Raw genomic sequence first — 15,678 nt, 5'->3', positions numbered from 1 at the left:
AAGAGTCCTCATATGAATTTAGACACTAGCTACATGTTTTATTGCAGGTGTTGTATTTCTGGACTCAGTAGGTTTCACTTTTTTCTTTTTAGATTAAAAAAAAATGTTTTTTTTAATGTACACTAGAAACTAACATTGAAATGGGGAAGTTGAACTGTAGACATACAACAAAGCACAGTCGCTTCTATTTCATCTTATTTTTGTTTTTTCTTAATTACCTGTAGCAACTGATGGGTCCTAGCAATCATGACTATGGGCTACAGCTACATAATACTTAGTGCAATAAGTGTCTTCAATGTTACCTTTCCCGTCTCACTGTATTGCGGTGGCAGAATAGCCTAGTGGATAGAGCACTGGGTTGACAACCAGGAAAGGACAGTTCCAAATCTTACCGCTGCCTCTTTGTATTCATGGGCAAGTCATTTAACCTTCCATTGGTTCAGGTACCAACTTAGCTGGTAAGCCCTCTGGGGGAAAGGGGAGTACCTAATGTACTTGAATGTAACGCACCTTGAGATGATACTGAAAAAGGTGTGAACTAAAGCCACTAAAATCTCAACTAATTTTATGTCATTGGCTTTGTCCTGTCTCCTTGTTGGGTGGTCAGCACATCCCAACTGAAAATCATTTGTAACTTTCATCCTACATCTTCTGGACTTTCTGCATAGCAACTCAGCTCTGTGTTCACATTCGTTTCTTGATTTGGTGTGTTTTAAGTGTCTAACACCAGCTGGTATAGCAAAAGCTTAGGCTGTCTATTGGGCAGGCAGGGTGGACCATGCATGTTTTTACTGCCATATATTATGTTACTTTACCGTTCTGCTGCTTACCCATTCAAGGCTGGAGACTTTTTGACCTGTCCTGGTTGTAAAGTTGTATCACAAAGCAGTGTTTTATTTGTAGTCCATGGTTCTATCCAAAACAGTGCTGCAGGACCCAAAATGTACCAGGATGAGGTTGGCAGAAATCCAGTACCAGCCAAAAGGTCTCTCTCCTGGAATGGGTAACCTGGCAGCTCTCCTTGGTAAGAGTCACCATTTTGCTGTGTATGTGTATCACAGCCAGGTATTAGGCAGGGCCAGCATATCCCATGCTTCCCCTCTGCACGTTTGCAGGGCTACCTGGATTTCTTGGATCCTGACATAGAAAGAGTGAACTGAAAATCTCAGTTAAAACTTTAATGCAGACTTTTTTTCCTGTTTTGGAGTTCAATAGTGCACAATAGTTAACGTGCTAAATCTGACATACATTTTTAAATTTTTGTTAAATTTAGCTGTTAAAGGTGGATTGACTCGGAGGCCCTTTTACAAAACAGCGTTAAGCCTACTGCAGGCTTACCGCGTGGAAATTTGGAACTACTGCTGGCCCAATGCAGGCGTTGGCAGTAGTTCCATGTGCAGCATTTCCTTAGTAAAAGGACCCCCAAAATAATTTGGGATCCCTGAGGCATGCAGACTTAAAACCATGACCAGAATGCATTGGACACTTTTTGTTTTTAGGGGAAAACAAGATACTCCTCAATCATCTACATAACAGCCCTAGATGGGCAGGGGAATGGTGGATAGGGATGAGGTGGAGAAATGTGTGTGTGTGTGTGTGTGTGTGGGGGGGGGGGGGGGGGGGATGTGAATGGAGTCTGGACATGCAGGGCTGGTGTTAGGGGAGGTGGAAATAGGCATATCCTGCTGGTGGGCACAATTTTTCTGCCCTGACCTTCAGGGTCTTAACACTGACATTCTGGTTAGCATCTGACTGAAGTCAATCAGAAGATTAAACTCTGCTTCTGGGGTTGAAGTACAGTTTTAGTGCTAAAACTTTTTTTTTTCCTTTCTCCAAATTGTGCTTCAGAAGTGCACCCTGCTGGGGAAAAAACCATTTAGCTCATGACTTTTCACTAGTAGCTCAAAGTGAGTTACATTCGGGTACAGGTTACAAGGAGCAATTTTGTTTTGTACCCTGGTTTTCATGGTTCTGTGGATGCTGCTCTAAACGCTAGGCTAAATGTTAATAACATGCGGTTTTATTTAGCTTGCTGTGTGGCCTGGCTTGGACAAACCATAAAATGTGACTTTTCAACTTGCAGGCTGTGAAGAAAAGGCAATGCCTCGGATTAATCCCGCAACACTTCTGCAGATCGGCTTACTGCTTTCTGCTGTTCCAGTACAGTACTTCATATCTCGATATTTTGGGACGGATTCTACTGAACGCCTTGAATTAATGCAAAGGTTGTAAGGGGTTTCTTCCTTAACTACTCCCTCTTTGAAATAGCTATTTAGCAATTCTGTGGGCTGGCCTTCCAGGCCATCTGAGATTTTATAGTAATTGTATAGCAATTTAAGAGGCATTTGAAGATCTGTTATTTACTTGGAGGATTGAAATATTCAATATTTTAAATGACGGAGTTTTTTTTATGATATTCTATTTTTGTTTAAAGTTTTATGTATCTCTCTGAATTGTCCACCACTTTGGGATAAGGTGGGATATAAATATGAAATTTTAGCTATTTTTATCTTAAACTCCAACACTGGCTATTCCACTGACATTCTTTTCTAACACTGAAAATGTATGTATGAATTTCCAATACGTGTTACTCTGGCTTTACCCATCTGGGATACATCGATATTGTGTAAATGGTTTAAATGCCAGCACAGTGAATGTGCTGCTTGAGGGTGATCAGCATGTTCATTGTATGGTCAGTGTGAGGGGGTTGGGGGAGATTTAGATGGTGTTTGAGGGAATCAAAATTCATATGTGGTGACTGTAAAATGGTTTAAAAGGGGCTTTAGATTTTAATAAATATGGAAAATATTTGGGTTTCAGAGAAGCAATTGTGAAAAACTGGGTTTCTGCCATTGTAGTCAGTGGAAGAAATTGGGAAAGTAAATTCAGTTTTGAAACTTGGTTTACACCAGGAGTAGGTATGCATGCAAAACTCATTAGAAGTTTCAAATGTGTCTGTGATTGGACAGAGGCCTCTTTGGCGGGAACAATGACATTAGTGATGTCAGAAGACTCAATCTCCAAGGAGACAGATTTACAGTTGAGAGGGGGTTGGGATAGCAGCAAATGCAGACATGTCACGGGTGTTGTGCTTTGTGAAGGCAGTATGGGCTTTTTTTTTTTTTCAAGTGGCACTACTGATTATTGACGTGCTGAATGCAAAAGCCCATTCAGTCAGTTGCACGCTAATAGTGCTGCTTTGTAAAAGGAGCCCAAAAAGTAAGGCACAACAGATTTTTTTTTTTGGTTGGGGGGGGGGGGGGGGGGATTCATGTGGTGATTGCTTAGGAAGCATGAGTGGAGCTCCAGTGGTACACCCCCCCCTAGTCCCCAAATCTAACACCGTTGTAATACTGCAGACAGACAAACCCTTGGTACACATTTTGGACTTAGAGTTTCTGGTGCTAATTGGGCAGCCCACTGCAGCGTTCTGGCAAAAACTGTCTTGATGACATGAGAAGCCAAAAGCTAGCCCTTCCATGATGGCAGAGTCCCAGGTGATGATCACCATTCTGGTGGGTGACTGGGTGCAGGAGGTCTCTCAGGTTGGTGGCAGTGGCTCAGGAAGATTGCCTCAACAAGCTGTAGTTTAGGAGCTTCAGGAATGTTATGATACTCGCAGACAAGCTCAGCAGTGGAGCGCCGGGTCTCCAACGAGGAAGATCAGGAGGTCTGGCTGGAATAACAAGTGAGACTTTACAGATGACTAGATTTCTCCAGGACCAACTTGAGCAGCAAGGTAATAGCAGTCATCGCAACAGCTTGAAAATCATGGGCCTCCCTGAGTCTGTCTCTGATGCCGACCTGTATACTGTTTTATAGTACCTGGCTTCTGGAGAAGCTGGGCATAGTACAGTGCATGATGGGGGGGGGGGGGGGGCAGTATTGCTGCAACATACTAATTGCATTGGTGGTAAAACTTGAGGCAAACACAAGCTAAGGACAGTGACTGCACAGTACATTAATTGGAGGGAGAAGGAACAGCTCCTCCGTGCTTGGGTGAGGTGTATTCCACCTTCAATGGGCATCAGCAGTGGGGTAACAATCTTCCAACAGGGCGGAACAAATGCTATACTACCAGTGTTATAAACTTAATCGCTGGGGAGGTAAGGTGGGGAAATTGCTAGCTACCCTAGTAGGGACCCCAAAAAAGAGATGGGTAATTTGGTCCACGACGGACCTTTTGTACCCAGGAGCAACAGAATAGTTTTTTTTGTTTGTTTGTTTTTACAAGAACCTTTTATGGGAAGCAGGACCTCTATTTTGGAAGCGCTCTGTTTGGCTATTTAATGCAGATCAGCTCTGAATAGCCCACTGACTAAAGCTGAGATTTTATACTGTATGAAACATCTTAAGGGAATGGGACTTTTATATACTGCCTTTTCTAAGGTTTTTGCAACTACATTCAAAGCGGTTTACATAGTATATGCAGGTACTTATTTGTACCTAGGGCAATGGAGGGTTAAGTGACTTGCCCAGAGTCACAAGGAGCTGCAGTGGGAGTTGAACCCTGTTCCCAGGATCAGCCCTCTGCACTAGTTACTAGGCTACTGTTGCCCGGGCCTGATGGGCTTGGTCCTGAATATTATCGTATTCTGCAAGACCTAGTGATCCACTGGGAGATCAGTGTAATGTGATGGCCATGGATTATAGTCTGATACGAGAACGTGGCCCATGTGGTCTTGCTTCCTAAGCTGGGAAAGGACTAGACACACGTAGGCTCCTATACTTAGATACTAGCAACTACATTGGCATGGCACCTGAATGCTTATCTGCCAGCTCTCATCCACCCTGACCAGGTGTGATTTGTACCTGGTAGATAAGTCTGGTTTTATCCATCATTCATCATGGTACTATGTAAGCCACATTGAGCCTACAAATAGGTGGGAAAATGTGGGATACAAATGTAATAAATCGGAGAGAAGGGTGGCACTTCAGCTATTGTGGGACTTGATATGCAAAAGGCATTTTGATGGCATATCCTGGAAGTACTTATTTTGGGCTCTGGAGCGCTATGGTCTGCAAGAGCTCTTTCTGGGATAGGTGCATGCCTTGTATACTGTGCCGTGGGCATGTTCATTGGTGAATGGGAGTTTCTGCTCCATTTGATATAAGGAGCCAGATAGGAATGCCTCCTTTCCCCTCTCCTATTCTTGATGGCTATTGATCCTTTGGCCATAGAGATCCCTCAACTGAGGGGCATCAGGGTGGGGGGGGGGAGTGGAGTGTAAAATTTAGCTTATTCACAGGTGACATTCTTCTATATCTTGACTAGGCTCCCAGCCCATGAGGAAAGATCAAACTGTAGAACGAGAACTTTGTTTTTACATAGCAGAGACCTACCAAAAAGATTCTGTACTGTGCCAGGACCTAAATCCTGACTTTGAATAATGCAAAACATGCTTCACTAAATAGTAATTAAGCTGAACAAATACCAGTCCTTCCAACCATTTTGAAACTAGCATTTACTGGTCTATAATTTGAACTCAATTTACAGGATTCTGTATGATCTTGGTGTGATTTATCTCTCCCAACGGAGTGTATTGAGTCCACTTGGACAACAATTTCATTGTGTCCCCTGGTCTTTATATCTTTTGCCATTCCTCATATAGGCACCCCCTTTATCATTCTGGTTAATCTTCTTTGAATCTTTTCCGCTGTATCTTTTAGATACTGCGACCAGAATTGAATGCGATACTCAGTTGAAGTCACACCATAGACAATCTTCTGTGGATTTGAGTGAAACTATAAATGTCTGAATGGAAGCATGTTGGATTTTAGAGAAATCGGTCTACATTCTTTGGCTGATAATGCAATTGAATTAAGATTTGGCTGTGAGAGGTGCAGAGAGGAAAAAAAGGCTGCCCCCCCCCCCCTTGTGAGGCCTATCTGCATGAACTGGGTGGTGGCTGAGTAGGGTTGCTGAGGACAAAAGTGTGCGCTCACGCCGAGCTTGTGTCTCAGTTGCCATTACTAAATCGGAGAGAACACTGGGCTGCTAGCAGCTGTGGTTGTGAAGAAAGCAGCGGTGACTTGTGGCATTTTTGAGTCCTAGCTGTCTGTGTAACAATGTTTAATGTGTGCAGCAGCATTTCAAACTGGGTGATAGTGTGTATGAATGCTGAACCAGTGGCGAGTCTTAACTGCCATCCCCTCTTCAGTAAAGGGACTCGGTGCCAAGATTAGGAAATATTTAGTGATTTTAATTCTTTTTCTAATTTAGGGAAACTAGTTGGTGGTTTTCTTTAAAGAAAGTTACCACTAGTAACGACAGGGTTATCTTACCTGTCCCCACTCGGTCCTAGAGGAATATAATGGTACACTTAAAAAAAAAAAAAAAGCAGCTCTGTCTCTCTGGGTTTGAGCCGTAGCCCTGCAGGCAAGGAAGGAACAGAAGCTGGAACTTGGAATACTCTGGTGTGCGCATATAAGACTTCTCTGATTTACTAGCGCTGTGTGCTAAGAGGCCGCCACATGCATGTGAATGTAGGTCAGGTGACATCTGATGCTTGTCTGAGCTGAGGTCAGCGCATCAGCCTGGGAGCAGAGGATTAACAGTAACATAGTAAGTGACGACAGATGACAACCTGAACGGTCCATCCAGTCTGCCGATTAAATCAACAATGAATGTGAGATTATGGTCTCTTTGGCGTTTGAAGCATAGACCATAGAAGTCCGCCCAGCCCTATCCTTATGTTCCAACTGCTGGAGCTGCTGTCGAAGCGCACTCCAGCCTATTCGTCTTCTCAATTGTGGGACACAGACCGTGAAAGTGTGTCCAGCACTGTCCTCATGTTCCAACCACTAAAAGTTGCTGGCTTAAGCCCTGTCCAGCCCATCCTAAACCAGATTGCCATATGAGAGACAAACATTACAAGTCTGCCTGGTATCGGCCCTAGTTCTTCACAGCCAGAGTTGCTATCTAAGCATCGTTCGATGCAGCCATTTAAGTTTAGGTTGTTGTTTTTTTTTTTTGTTTGTTTTAACTTCCATTTTCTAATTAGAGATCCTCTGTGTTCATCCCATGCCTCTTTGCATTGTGTCTACCACCTCCTTAATGGAGACTTTCCACATATGTGCTCTTAAAGCAAAGAGGTGGAGGAGACGGTACTCAATAGGCGAGAGGCTGGCAGAAGTGCGGTGTACACTTTCGCAGGAACTGCTTCCATCCCCACAGGATTCCCACAAACCCAGTTCCTATGCAAGTCTCTAGTCGGAACTAGGAACCAGGAAAAGAACCACCACAGTGACCCATGGTCTCCCGTGCAAGTAAGAAGAACCATATAAGTGAGCCTTGCCACATTAGTCCTGAGAAGCACACAGGGAGGGAAAGAGACTGACCTACAAAGGGGTTTAAAAGAGAAGCTGGGAAAATACTTACCTGAGGGAACAAGGTGCAGTGTTCCATGATGACCTGGAGCCTGGAAAAGAGGGGTAACAAAGAATTATTTTTGGATAAATATTTTTGCTGAAAAACTGTCCTTGGTAGCTTTTTAAAGTTTAAAAAGAAACCTACTTAACTGAGTTTGTCGGTGACGAAACTTGTGGTATAAGCAGGGTATAAGACGTACTTATTTCCAGGAAATATCTTTTGTACTTAAGTGTTAACTATGATTTTAACAATTAGCAAGCATATTCTGTTTTATTATTGCACTCTTGAAAGCGATTTAAATTAATCACGTGTTTTTTAATTTTTTTTTTCTTTAAGGTAACAGCTCATTAAAATGAACAAATAACTGAAGCTTGGGTTTTACAGTAACTTCATTGCACAACAGAACCTGGTCCAAATACTTGGGTTCCCACTTCGGAGTTCTCAACAAATTCCAAGTGGGAACCCAGTGACACAATTGATAGAATTTTGAATGGAATTGTAATTACAGCGTTTACATTACATTCTTGAACACCGGCAGGTTGTTTTTTCTATGTAGTTTGTCTTCCTACCTAAAATCCCACACTCTCGATCTGTGGCTGGGGTCCTGAGGAGTCTATCCTAACAAATCCCAATTTATAAATATTGGCACAAAATATAATGTATATTGTATAGCTAATCGTTGCAATAGAATGATTTTGTTCTCTTCTCCCACCTCCCTCTTGAAAACATATTTACTTTTTTGTGAGCATAAAATCATAAGGTATTGGATAACTTCCACTTAACTAGCAACATTTTTATGAACTTTAATTGCAGAATAACTCTCCACTGGAGCGATTTCAGACAATCTTATTTGAGTCCTAATGTATGGATAGAGCAGGTAAACGAATGGATATCAAATGTCAGGTAAGTTAAATGGCTATTGAGCTGTGTAAATTTTTTTTTTTTTTTTTTTTTTTTTTTGGTCTGAACTGATCAGGAACAAATATTTAAAGTGGGATTGGATGTACAAAACTGATAACGGTAAATTTGAGCGAGTCCTGTGTGTGGTTTTTAGCAATTTTGAATAATATGAAACACTCAATATATCAGGTTTCCTGTGTATAGCTCTCTTCACAAGATGACTTAAATTGTTTTCCCAGTGTCTGAAGATACTTGGAGAAATTTCATAAATGACACAAGTCATGGTGTGTGAACTTAAATAAGATCTTTTTTTTTTTTCCTTTCAGTTCCAGCCTTTCATGCTTCATATCTATATTTTTTTTTTGCGGGCATTAACTAGTAGTTATACTATATTGGGGGTTTCTAGTACAGCAGAATGTAAATCCTCATCTGTCACTGGCAGAGCCTGGTGTGGGAAATGCTACTCCAGCAAACGTTTTGAGTAGGTTCACCATGCATGCATGTCCGTTTCCACTGCTGCTGCCACATGGGACTTTCTTGGTCCATAACTAGCTAGAAGAATTCAGCTCCTTGGAGGTGTGGATTGTAAAAGATTTATGCTCTGCTCTGTCCTCATGAGAAGTTACCTGTAGCAGGTGCTCTCTGAGGACAAGCGGAACTAATAGCCACTTAAGGGATGGTCTTCAACAGAAAAAAAAAGAGGGGGAACATATGACTAGCACTTCAGGCAGGCACCCACCAAATTATTTTTGGTGACAAAATCTCCTTTTACGGCTTGTAATTTTTTTTTTTTCCTTTCCTTTTTAAAAAGCAGCGTAAAATTGAACAAAGAGGACCTTGAGGTAATTGAGCTGGATTCTAAATCCCAAATAGTTTCTGGAGGACTGACTGACCCAACCCACTGTTCTAGTTAACAATGGGATGTGAATGTTTGGACAGAGGTTCATATTGCATCCTTGCAAATATTCTCTATGGGAGCTGATCGAGTCTCTTCACTATTGCCATAGCTCTGGCATTGAGCCAAGGCATAAGGCTATAAAGTCAGGCCTGCCTTGGTATAAGTGATGGAAATGTAGTCTTGCTTGCCGAATGGAAAGTGTGTTTGCTGATAGCAGTCGCCATCCTGTTTGGGTGAAAAGAAAACTAAGTGGACTTCCTTTGGGTATTTAGTCTGCTCTAGATATAGTGGAATTAGAAAAGGTACAGAGAAGGGTGAAGAAAATGATAAAGGGGGTGGGGCGACTTCCCTATGATAGGCTGAAGTGGCTAGGGCTTTTCAGCTTGGAGAAAAGACGGCTGAGGGGAGATATCATAGAGGTCTATAAAATGAGTGGAGTGGAACGGGTAGACGTGAATCGTTAATCTTTCCAAAAATACTAGGATTAGAAGGCATGCAATGAAGCTACAAAGTAGTAAATTTAATACGAATTGGAGAATTTTTCACTCAACATGTAATTAACTCTGGAATTTGTTGCCAGAGAATGTGGTAAAGGCGGTTAGCTTAGCGGGGTTTAAAGTTTGGACGGCTTCCTAAAGGAAAAGTCCATAGACCATCATTGGGGAAAGTCCAGTGCTTATTTCTGGGATAAGCAGCATAAAATGTATTGAACTTTTTAGGGATCTTGCCAGGTATTTGTGACCTGGATTGGCCACTGTTGGAAAAAGGATGCTGGGCTTGATGGACCCTTGTTCTGTCCCAGTGTGGCAATACTTAAGTAGATAGAAGTCCAAAGTATGCAATGTGCTTGGGCATAAAGCTTTGCAAAAAGATTGACTATTGACTGTTTAACATGGAACTTGATCACTACTTTGGGAAACGGCTTTGGACGAACTTGTAGAAAAATTGTGATATAAGGTTAATCTGTTGTTAGAGCCTGGAGCTCACTCACCCTATGAACTGAAGTAACTGTATCGGGTGAGTTCCCACAGAACAATTCTCACCCTCTAGCTCTTTTATACTGCAGAGAAATAGAAATTCAAATCTCCCCCCCCCCCCCCCCCCCCAAAAAAAAAAAAAAAAAAAGCACAGGTATTGCTCTTATCAATGTTGAGATGTGGCAGGACAGAAAGCTGACCTTCCTCAAATAGAGTGAACATAAGAATAGATTAACATGGTTGAAGCTATAACTTTAAAACAAAAACTGGCTAAGACTGGAGGTTTTTAGATACAGGAGGACCTCTTTTCTCCCCCTCCCCCCCCCCCAAATATTTGTGACACCTTCAAAAATAATTCTGTAGAGTAGACATAAGCCAAATGGAAATGGTGCAGGGTTAGCACCATAGGGCTTACGGATCCAAATCACTAATCAGGGGAGTAATTCTATAACGGAGATGCAATCTGTAAGTTGCTTGCATACTATGCCCTTGACCTGAATTCAGGCTTAAATTTCTATCAGGTGGTCCCCTCCCATCCACCATTTTTGGTTGGTAAGCAAGTACCTGGCCTTAGCTAGGGGGTAAAGGTGATGAGGGAGGGCAGTGGCAAACCACCCTAACATCCTGTCAAACTGCTAGTGGCAGCCCCTGTAAGTCATTTGTGACTTGGGCACTGGTGTACATAGGGACTAACTTTATTTTAATAAGTGTTCTAGATGTAGGTGCCCAGAGGGCATGTGATTGGTGCATATTTCATAGGCAGGCACGTAGCCAGACTTTGGTGTGAGGGGGCACATTTTAGCCCCTCCCTGGCACTGCCGACCCCCGCCCCGCCATGGCTGACACCAACAACTTTGACCGCCAACCCGCCATCGCCGTCTGCTACCGTTGCTGGCGGGGGGACTCCAATCCCCGCCAGCTGAAGTCGTCTTTCTTTGTTTTTCTGAGTCTAGTGTCTGTCAGACTCACAGAAATAGAATGAAGCCTTGCGATCTACTGGGCTTCGTTCTGTTTCTGTGAGTCTGACATCTTGCATGTAGTACGTGAAGGACGTTAGACTCGGAAACAAAATGAAGAAAGAAGACTTCGGCTGGCGGGTCCCCCACCAGCAAAGGTAGTAGACGGCGGTGTCAGCAAGGGGGGTCCAGGGCCAAATCTACAGGGGCCCAGGCCCCTGTGGCCCCATAATAGCTACACCCCTGGAAGGAGGTGCCTAGTTTTTCCTTAGCATAACCACTACCAGGTATAGTACTGAATAGTTACTTGTTAACAGGCTACTCCATTTGCCCTTCTATCATTCACACTCATTCTCCAGTTAAATTAGTTGAATCTTTCCGATATTTAGGTGCAATAGATACTTTCCTTTCTAAAACATGTCTCAGGTCATACTATCAGGTTTCTTGGTTCTCTGTACACTTTGCCCACTCAGGAAAATAACTTGATCACTCATCAGTGCACATACTTATTCATGCATTTCTGATTTCACATCTTGATACAACTCTGCTGCAGCAGGCATATCACAATCCTGTTACGAACACAGCCTTGACTTATTTTTAGAAAAGTGGTATAGTAAGCCTTAAACTATAAACATGTGCACTTAGGTGTTGATAGTGTAAGTGCTTGTAGCCTAGTTTCAGGGGATAAATATGCATAACTTATCTATAAAGGGGATCTATAATGTGTACACCCACCTGGAAATGCATGAGGTGCTTAGAATATTGGCAAGTGTACATGCTAGTATTCTAAACATTTATTACATTTGTGTCAGTGTGATGTTGGGTAAGATAGGTTGGAGTGGAACACGGCATCGTTGAGCGGAATGTTATGTCCATTTCGTGCTTTGGTTTCATTGTGTTGCAGCAGAGTCCAGGCATTTAAGTTGGATCGGTAGGGTAAGCCTTTTTGAACAGGTTAGGTTTTAGTGATTTCCGGAAATTTAAGTGGTCATAATGTTTTCACGGCTTTTGGTAATGCGTTCCACAGTTTGTGTGCTTTATGTAGGAAAAACTGGATGCATAGGTTGATTTGTATTTGAGTCCTTTGCAGCTTGGGTAGTGGAGATTTAGGTATGTTCGTGTGGATCTGGATGTGTTTCTGGTTGGTAGGTCTATGAGGTCTGTCATGTATCCTGGGGCTTCGCCACAGATAATTTTATGAACTAGGGTGCAGAGTTTGAAAGCAATACGTGCTTTTATAGGGAGCCAATGTAGTTTTTCCCAGAGGGGTTTTGCGCAATACCGTTGATTGTATCAGGTTGCGGAATGTTTCCCTCGGGAAGAATGGTTTCATGCATTTGAGTTTCCACATAGTGGTACATTTTTTGTTGTGGATTTCACTTGATTCTCTAGTGTAAGGTTTCGGTCGATTTTATAACAATGAGGATTTTCAGGCTGTCTGAGATAGGGAGGGTGTATATTTGTAGGGTGGTTCATATTGCAATGGGATGAGAGGATGAGACTTCCCCCCACCCCATTGAGTTTTAGTTTAAATGCATTTGCCCAGGAGTTCATGATCAGGCTGAGCTTGATTTTCATTGGTGATTTCTGTCAGATCATGTTTGTAAGGGATATATATTGACATCGTCTGCATAGATGAAAGGGTTAAGGCCTTGATTGGTTAATGACTTGGCTAGTGGGGTCATTAGGTTGAAGAGGATTGGCGATAGTGGTGATCCTTGGGGTACTCCGCAGTCTGCTTTCCATGGTGAAGATATGTTTGAATTTAATATCACTTGATATGTTCTGGTGGTTAGGAAACCCTTGATCCAACTAAGTGTTTCCATCAATCCTGAAGTACTCAAGTAGTCTTAGAAGTATATTATGGTTTACCATGTTGAATGCACTAGACATATCGAATTGGAGGAGGAGTATGCTTTTACCTGTTGCTATTTCCTGTTTGAATTTGGCTAAGAAAGTAACTGGTAATGTTTCAGTGCTATGGAGGGGGTGAAACCCTGATTGTGATTCATGTAGTATTGAGAATTTATATAGTTGGTGAGTTGTTTGATTACCAGTGGGATAGATGCTACTTGGTGGTGGTTGGGTTTTTTTGGTACTGGGGTGAGTAGGATGTTGCCATTGTCCTTAGGGAAGTGGCCTTGCTGAAGCATGTAGTTTAGGTGGGTTGTGAGGTCTCCTGTGAAGCGGTCAGGGGTGGATTTTAATAGGTAACTGGGCCAGGTGTCCAGTTTACAGTGAGTGTTTGAGAACTTATTGACTTTCTACAGTGAGAAGAGCGAAGTTGGTGCTGCCTTAGTTACCCTATTATGTGGTGTTGGTGCATGGCCATGGTGACATTACCATGCCAGTATGACAGCATTTTAATTCATGTGCTAACTTCATACCCTGATATAGGGTAGGGAATGCACATTGCAAGTGGTATGCAGTAAAATACTGAGCGCTGGTCCTTTCCTGCTGCCTCGTATAAAAGGAAACTTCACATGACTCATGCAGGAAGTTCATTTACTGGAGGGCAATGTTAGTCATATCAAAGCCTATCAGTTCAATGGTATTTCTCGTATGCTTGTGATAATAGAAAGCGGTCCAAAAATGTAGAGTAGAAATTATAACTTGTATTTAGTGGTGTGCTGGTAAATGTTTAACAGGCTCTGTCCCCGGTCCCCCTCTGCGCCCCCCCCCCCACCAAATTGCAGAGCTGGCTATAGCCGGGGAGAGAGCCTGGGGGGGGGGGGGGGGGGGGGGGGGGGTTGGCAATGCATTACTCCAGGAAAAAAAATGATCCCAGGTTCCAATCTAATTCATGTTTAATGTGCGATAAAATGCCATTAAGTAAACACAAACTTTTAATGTTGAGCACCTGATTCTCAAAGTGAACATATTCCAAACACTATAATGAAAATGATTTTTTTCTACCTTTGTTTTCTGTGTGTTTCTGATCATGCTGGCCCAGTATCCGATTCTGCTGCTATCTGTCCTCTTAACTTGTTTCCAGGGCTTCCTTTCCATTTATTTTTCCTTTCCTCCTTTCTTCATTTCTGGTCCTCAGCTTCTGCCTATTTTCTTCATCCATGTGCAGTTTTTCTCCTCTCTTCCTTTTCCCTCATCTCCTTCATCACTCTTCTCTCCCCTCCCCTGCGCGAACCGGCAGGGGAGAGTCAGTGCTGGTAGCAGGCAAGACTGCCTGCCCCACCGAAGAATTAGAAGAGTCAGGTGACGGTCGGTGACAGTGAGGGATCGGGCGGGAGGGAGGAGAGCCGGCTCGCAGTAGGAAACAACCGGCTCAGCAAGTCAGTACAAAATGTAACTGGCTCTTGCGAGCCAGCTCCCACACACCACTGCTTGTATTACAAGTAGGAGGCTGCCACAGTCTAAACAGATCACAGCATTTAATCTTTTTATGATACATAATCATTGCACTGAGTCTGTTTAACTTGTGAATAAATGTACTTATTGAGAAATTCTGAAGTCAAAATCCATGTGAACAGGGTCCCGACAGAGGCCATGTTTTTCAAACTTCAGGAGACCCAAATTATTATGCAATTTCTTCAAAAGTCTAAAGTGTGCCTTCAAAAGCCAATAGAGCACTAAATAAAATCTTATAAAAGGAAGCAGTAAGTGCTCGGTACTATTATTTTTCCATGCTGTGACTGTATGAGAAAATGCTAGGAATGCCTCCCCCCCCCCCCACCCCCCCCCCCCCCCCCCCAATATTTGTACTTGGGGCACAGTGCATGTAAGACTTTATTGCAGTTTAATAAAATCTACATATAGTTCAAGAAGGTGAAGAGAATTGAGTGGACATTTTAGTACTTCAAATAATACTCAAGAAAACTTGTTAAATGGAAAGGAAATTATGGAAAATGACAAGATTAAAAAGTAAACTGGGAACAATTTTCCATCTAACTTACATGGAACAACCTCTTGGCAGAGAAGGTGGTGGTGTGGTGGGGGGGGACCCTTTTTATCGTATTTCATCCAGAATTTTGTTTTCTTAATTTGTGAAGAAATGATAGTAAAATCAGAAAGAATAGGGCCTATAATGCAACAACAACAAAAAAAAGTATTGTGCAGACTAGATAGGAATTTGCCATTATTGTATTTTATTTCTACAAATTATATGCTTTTTAACTTGCATTTCAGGCTTTGGTACTATAGAGATGAGATTGAAAAGGAAGCAGCTGAATCTTATTTTGCAGGTAATGGTTGCGGGTATTTTTTTTCTCAACTTTTTTTATTTTATTTTATTTTTTAAATTCTGAAAGCCATTTATTCAGCAGTTCATTTAATCTGTACACAGCACTGCAAATGCAATAGTTTACACCATGTGACTGCACAGTCAAATGTATTTTTTTTATTTTTGTTACATTTGCACCCCGTGCTTTCCCACTCATGGCAGGCTCAATGCGGCAGGCAATGGAGGGTTAAGTGACTTGCCCAGAGTCACAAGGAGCTGCCTGTGCTGGGTATCGAACTTAGTTCCTTAGGACCAAAAGTCCACCACCCTAACCACTAGGCCACTCCTCCACTCTTCTTCCCCCCCCCCACCCCCAAAAAAAAGACCATACTGGATCC

The 15,678-nt window shown here is 42.5% G+C and overlaps 1 protein-coding gene across 1 annotated transcript in view; it reads left to right on the top strand.

Annotated features, from left to right (window-relative positions):
* Window positions 1-15,678, top strand: part of LOC115465226 — a 38,221-nt gene that overhangs the window by 1,551 nt on the left and 20,992 nt on the right. Inside the window, exons 2-4 of the mRNA XM_030195629.1 lie at window positions 2,084-2,225; window positions 8,186-8,275; window positions 15,247-15,302. Coding sequence (XP_030051489.1) covers window positions 2,084-2,225; window positions 8,186-8,275; window positions 15,247-15,302 — 288 coding nt within the window. The remainder of the gene's footprint in view (window positions 1-2,083; window positions 2,226-8,185; window positions 8,276-15,246; window positions 15,303-15,678) is intronic.

The sequence above is a fragment of the Microcaecilia unicolor genome, chromosome 3 (genome assembly GCF_901765095.1).
Source record: "Microcaecilia unicolor chromosome 3, aMicUni1.1, whole genome shotgun sequence".
Taxonomy (NCBI): Eukaryota; Metazoa; Chordata; class Amphibia; order Gymnophiona; family Siphonopidae; genus Microcaecilia; species Microcaecilia unicolor.
This window is presented reverse-complemented; position numbering and strand designations above follow the sequence as displayed.